Here is a 6,639-nt window from a genome sequence, read left to right on the forward strand (position 1 = left end):
ATATCTTCGCTTCCTCAGTTGTTGTTCTGGTTGTTTGCCTTTGCCTTTTGAAGACTAGCTCCCGCTCTTTCTTTAGTTTCACCATTTCCTACACACATTGCAAACAAAAACAACCAAACAAAGACACAAAAAATCAGTCCCCTTTTCTCCAAAAATCCCACACTTGCTTGTTACTATGGTTATAGATGCTAGAGAGTACAAAATTTCATATGTTATTTTCACAAAATTTGGGCATGGTGGCTCTACAATGTAGAGATTCCCAAAAGTTCACAACTTTAACATCAATCCTACATCTACAACCATAACAATCTTCCAAGTAACAAATTTCATGACCAAAATAAGAACAAGCAAGTGTGTGTGAACAAGTAGCAACAATAACCTTCAATCTTCACAATGCATCATCAAAAATAAAGTAAAAACATCACATACCTTAGATTTAAGATGCAAGAACACAAGAAAATCAAAAACTCCAAAAACCCCCCAAAGATTTCGGCACCTAGGGTTTGTCAATCGGCCAAGAAAACAGGTTTTTCTTGCAAATCTCTCCTCAAAATCAGCAAGTTCGTGAAATTTCAGTCAAGATAGACCCAAAATTCACTTGGTTTGGCCAAGAATTGAAGAAGATATGAAGATTTGAAGGTTGAAGGTTGAAGGTTGTGGGGTTTCTTAGAGATTTTGTGGGGTTGAAGAAAGTGATAGATGAGGATATGTGGAGGAGAGAAGGGCAGAATTCGTGTGGTTGGGGAGAAGTCACGTGATTTGATTATTATTTTTATTTTTATTATAAAGCTGTAACTGCCGCAACCCTTTGCTTCGCCAGGGCTACCGTAAATTACGGTAGCCACCGTAATTTACGGTGGCACCTGGCACCAAAAGTCCACCGTAAGGCAGTAGCTTCCTGCCGTAAATCCTTTCATTTCCCAGGCCTACCGTAAATTACGGTAGGTTCTGGGCATCAACACTTCGCCAAAAAAATTCTTTTTCAATGTTTTTTTTTTTGTAGTTTTATAATAATTTTTTATGTTTTTATAATTTTTCAAAAACATGGAAAATTACCCTACCCCCTTGAAAAATCCTGTGTTGTCCTCAACGCTATGCTAGAACTATTCGTAACCCGAACATCCCCACACTTGTTTCCTACACGAGCTTCAAGTGAATACGGTAAATGTGCAACCTAAACAAAAAAAATACTAACTATGTACACTACCAAACCTGGGCCTCTTATGGTTGTTCTTCGTTTACCGGGCGTAGAATGTAGCCCACTTTGTCAAGCTCCAAGTTGTTGATGTCGTTTCCTTCCAAGTATGGCTTTAACCGATGTCCATTCACCGTTTGTTGCTTATTTGTTTGCTCATCTTGAATATCCACACCAAATCTACCGACTTGTCGAATGACATATGGGCCCATCCATTTGCTTTTTAATTTGCCCGCCAACAACTTTAATCGCGAGTTGTACAACCATACCTTTTGACCCACTTCAAGGTCTTCTTTCTAAGCTTTGCATCATGGACCTTTTTAAGCTTATCCTTGTATGCCAATGCACACTCGTAAGCTTCGTCTCGAATTTCTTCTATCTCACTTAGTTGCAACTTCCGCATCTTCCCCGCTTCATAATAATCCGCATTCACCGTCTTGATTTCCCAATGTGCCCGATGAGCTAACTCCATTGTTAAGTGACAACCCTTTCCATACACCATCCGGTAAGGTGTTGTACCAATTGGAGTTTTGTCGGCCGTCCGGTATGCCCACAACGCATCATCAAGTTTACTTGACCAATCCTTCCTATCCATTCGAACCGTTTTCATAAGAATTTCTTTAATCTGATGGTTGAACACTTCGACTTGTCCACTCGTTTGCGGATGGTATGGTGTAGCAATCCGGTGGTTCACGTTGTACCGCTTCAACAGTTTTCTGAAATTGAAATTCTTGAAATGCGACCCACCATCACTAATGATAACTCTCGGAATACCAAAACGGGAAAAGATCTTGAATTGAAAAAATTTACAAATAACCTAATGATCATTTGTTCTTGTTGCAATAGCTTCAATCCACTTCGAGACATAATCCACCGCCACTAGAATGTACAAAAAACCCATTGGAATTCGGAAAGGGACCCATAAAGTCAATGCCCCATACATCAAATATTTCAACAACCAAAATCGGTTGCAATGGCATCTCGTCCCTCTTTGAAATACTTCCCATCCTTTGACAATTGACACAATTCCTTGCAAACTCTCATGCATCCTTGAAAATTGTGGGCCAATAAAACCCACACGAAAGAATCCGGTAACCCGTTTTATGCCGCTAAAATGACCTCCACAGGCGGATGAGTAGGCATGAGTCAAGATCTCCAACATCTCTGTTTCGGGCACACACCTCCGAATGACTTGATCGGGCCCGATCTTGAAAAGGTCCGGCTCATCCCAAATGTATTGCTTCACTTTGACCATAAATTGTTGTCTTCTTTTCTTGGTCCAATGATTTGGGATGGCACCCGTGGCTAAGTAATTCACATAGTGGCAATTCCATGGTGCAACAAAAGTGGACATGGCTAGTAGTTGCTCATCGGGAAACCTTTCATTTATCTCGCTCAAATCATCAATCCCTTCCACCGGAATTCGAGACAAGTGATCCGCCACTACGTTTTCACTTCCTTTTTTATCTCGAATTTTTAAATCGAATTCTTGTAGCAACAACACCCAACGGATCAAACGGGGCTTCGCATCTTTTTTCTCCATCAAATACCGGGCCGCACTATGATCCGAGTACACAACCACTTTGCTCCCCCAAATGTAAGAACGGAACTTATTCAAAGCATACACCACCGCTAATAACTCCTTTTCGGTTGTGGTGTAATTCAGTTACGCTTCAGACAACGTCTTGCTTGCATAGTAAATCACCACCGGATTTTTATCAATTCTTTGACCCAAAACTGCACCAATTGTAGTGTCGCTTGCGTCACACATGATTTCAAATGGCTTCGACCAATCCGGTGGTTGCAAGATTGGAGCTTTCACCAAGTGTTCCTTTAAAACATTAAATGCTTGCAAACACTCATTAGTAAAATCAAATGGAACATCCTTTAACAACAAATTACATAAAGGTTTATTGATGACACTAAAACCTTTAATGAAACGTCTATAAAATCCCGCGTGTCCTAAAAATGACCTTACCCCTTTCACATTTTTCGGTGGAGGCAAAGATGATATTACCCGTATTTTTGCCTTATCCACCTCCATACCCCTCTCCGAAATCACGTGACCTAACACAATACCCTCTTGTACCATGAAATGACTTTTCTCCCAACTAAGCACCAAATCTTTCTCAACACATCTTTTTAAAACTTTTTGTAATTCGTTGAGACAAGATTCAAAGCAAGTGCCCAAAATTGAAAAGTCATCCATAAAAACTTCAAGCGACTCTCCAACCATGTCCGAGAAGATACTCATCATACATCGTTGGAAGCTTGCCGTTGCATTGCACAAGCCAAATGGCATTCGCCGAAAGGCAAAGGTGCCATATGGACAAGTGAAGGTGGTCTTGTGTTGGTCATCCAGGGGTATTGCGATTTGATTGTAACCCGAATACCCGTCCAAAAAGCAGTAATATTTTTGACCCGATAATTTTTCAATGATTTGGTCAATAAAAGGTAGCGGGAAATGGTCCTTAGAAGTGGCGGCATTCAACTTGCGGTAATCAATACGAACACGCCACCCGATGACCGGTCGGGTGGCTATTTGTTCACCATTTTCGTCCTTGATTACTTGAATGCCGACCTTCTTAGGCACAACTTGGGTAGGACTTACCCAAGCACTATCCGAAATAGGATAGATAATTCCCGCATCCAACCATTTAATTACCTCTTTCTTTACCACTTCCCATAGGTACGGATTCAATCTTCGTTGTGCTTCCCTTGTTGGTTTTGCATCTTCGGTGGTGATGATCTTGTGCATGACGATTGATGGACTAATTCCTTTTAAGTCGGCAATCGTCCATCTGATAGCTCCTTTGTTCGCTTTCAAGACTTCCAATAGAGCTTGTTCTTGTGCCATCTCTAAATTAGAGGCAATAATGACCGGTAGAGTGTCATTATCCCCTAGAAATGCGTACTTCAAATGGCTTGGTAAGTCTTTGAGCTCCAACTTTGGTGGTTCTTCTAATGATGGTTTGGTACCCGAATTTATTTCCACTGGCAAGCTTTCAAATTGATGGGTCCATGGCGGTCGACCTTCCTTCAATGCCATAGCATCTTGTTTCTCCTCTTCAACCCTTAGTGCACAAGCATGTACCTGTTCAGAAAAATCACAAACACACATATCCAAACTATCCTCCTCATACTCATGAGGGTTGCATCCGTTGACTAAATCTGCCATGAAACACTCATTAATAACATTAGAGTTAGAATTGTTAATAAAAACATTCAATCTCATTTTTCGATTTCCAAAAGTCATGTCGACTGTACCAAATCGACAATCAATCACGGCATGCGCGGTGCTCAAAAATGGCCGACCCAAAATAACATTTTGTTGTTGTTTTGGGTTCGCGGATGAGTAGTCTAAGACTAAAAAGTCAACCGGGTAGTAAAACTCATCAATTTTCACTATAACATTTTGAACCATCCCCCGAGGCAGGTTATGAGACAAATCGGCTAACACAACCGTTGTCTCTACCCTTGATAACGGACCAAAGTTGTACTGGTCATATAAGCCCCCCGGTAAAATGCTCACTCCGGCTCCAAGATCTAGTAACGCCTTTGCCATTTGAAAACTACCAACTTGTATATTTATTAATGGTGTGCCCGGATCTTGGAGCTTAGGAGGAAGCTCCCCATTCAATAACGCACTCACTTGCCCGGTTAAGTCTACCCACTTAGGCATCTTTTTCTTTTGTTGCCTTTTTTGTGTGCACAATTCTTTTAAAAATTTAGCATAGGCGGGCACTTGTTTTATTGCTTCAAGTAATGGAAGGTTAATTTTAACTTGTTTGATAATGTCCCACAACTCCTCTTTTTGGGGACCTCTTAATGAAATAAAATTTTTCTTACCAGGGTCAAGTAGAGCCAATGGGAACGAGAATTAACTCGGCTCCCCTTCATCTTTTTTATCTTTTTCACTTTCACCCAACCCCGGTTTTTCAACATTAACCTCTTTAGACACAATAGGTGGTGAAACTTCATCCTCTTCGCTTTCATTACCTGTTATATCTTCAACCACCCCATCAACCAAACCTGGAGACAAATTTGCTTTAAATTCTTTGCCACTTCTTAAAACACTAACATGGTGGACATTAACATTATTACCTCGTGACGAGCTATGGGAAGGATTTTCCTTGGTGTCACTAGGAAGTTGACCTTTGTTCTTCTTCAACTTCGCCACGTCGGTTGCTAATTGACCCATTTCGGTTGCTAGTGTTGGAATGCTTTTGTCCCGAACTTCATCTTTTTGCATCCGGACTTCATCTAGTTGATTCCATTTTTGCATGTCTTGTTGCATTGCCCGAAGCATATCCATAACCTCATTCCCGCTTGATGAAGTTTTACCCGAACCACTTTGACCCGTTTGTTGAAATTGCTCTTGGTAGCCATAATTATTTCCACCCCGATAGTTACTTTGATTGAATTGTTGGCGAGGTGCAAAATTACCTTGAGCTCCTTGGAAATTTGGGTTCGCTTGGTTCGCCGGGTTCCCATAACGGAAGTTGGGATGATTTCGTAACCCGGGGTGGTATGTGTTCGAATTCATGTTAAAGTTTCGACCACCCCCTTGAATAGCATTCACCTCTTCTATTTGCTCTTCAACCACTCCTACTAAGCAAACTTCCGCCGTATGGCCTATTACATTGCAATTGGTGCACACGTTGTACACTTGATTCGTGGTTTGAATGCCTCCACTATCTACTCCATGCACTTGTGGCCTTGCTATCACATGCCTTGCCCGTCTTGAGGATTGAGCCTTCCTTTTGAAGTGACCGCCATTTGTTCTAAAAACGCCCAATCATCATGTTCAAAGTTTGTACCAAATGTATCGTTAGTGATCGACATCAAGTCACGAGCATCCTCCGAACTTAACCCTTCGTGAAACGCGTTCAACAACTCCCAAAGTTAGATACCGTGATGAGGGCAATTCGTTAGCATCATGTTGAACCTTTCAAAAGCCTCATGAAACATTTTCCCCGATTGTTGTTGGAAGCTTCTCAAACCTCTTCTTGCATCATTAGTCTTTTGAGAAGTGTAGAACTTATCCAAGAAAATCTGTTGCATGTCGGCCCATGTAAAAATCGACGCGGAGAGTAGAGTGTGGAACCATCTTTTCGCTTTATCTTCCAAAGAAAATTGGAAGAGAACCAACTTGACATCGTCCGATGAGAACCCTTGACCTCCAATAGTGTTGCAAATGGAGTCGTATGTCTCTAAATGAAAGTAAGGTTCTTCTGTTGCTAGCCCCTTAAACTTTGGTAAACTTTGGAGGGCAGTCATTCTAACCTCAAAGGTCCTTCCATCTGCGTGATGAGGAATGACTACCGGAGAATGGTTGTTAGTGATAATGGGTCGGAAATGAGCTTCAATTCCCCGTACTACCTCCCGGTGATGTCTTCGAGGGGCACCCAATGGTGCCTTTGGTTGACCCATTTGCCCTTGCA

General features: G+C 41.5%; 1 protein-coding gene across 1 annotated transcript; it reads right to left on the reverse strand.

Moving 5' to 3' along the window:
- Positions 1 to 1,439: 1,439 nt before the first annotated feature.
- Positions 1,440 to 2,738, reverse strand: LOC110919140. The gene is made up of 2 exons (XM_022163420.1): positions 2,196 to 2,738; positions 1,440 to 1,985 (listed from the first exon to the last, which is right to left on the reverse strand). Exons 1-2 carry the CDS (start codon positions 2,736 to 2,738, stop codon positions 1,440 to 1,442), a joined length of 1,089 nt encoding a protein of 362 aa, XP_022019112.1.
- Positions 2,739 to 6,639: the final 3,901 nt, after the last annotated feature.

Source organism: Helianthus annuus, chromosome 16 (assembly GCF_002127325.2).
Source record: "Helianthus annuus cultivar XRQ/B chromosome 16, HanXRQr2.0-SUNRISE, whole genome shotgun sequence".
Taxonomy (NCBI): domain Eukaryota; kingdom Viridiplantae; phylum Streptophyta; class Magnoliopsida; order Asterales; family Asteraceae; genus Helianthus; species Helianthus annuus.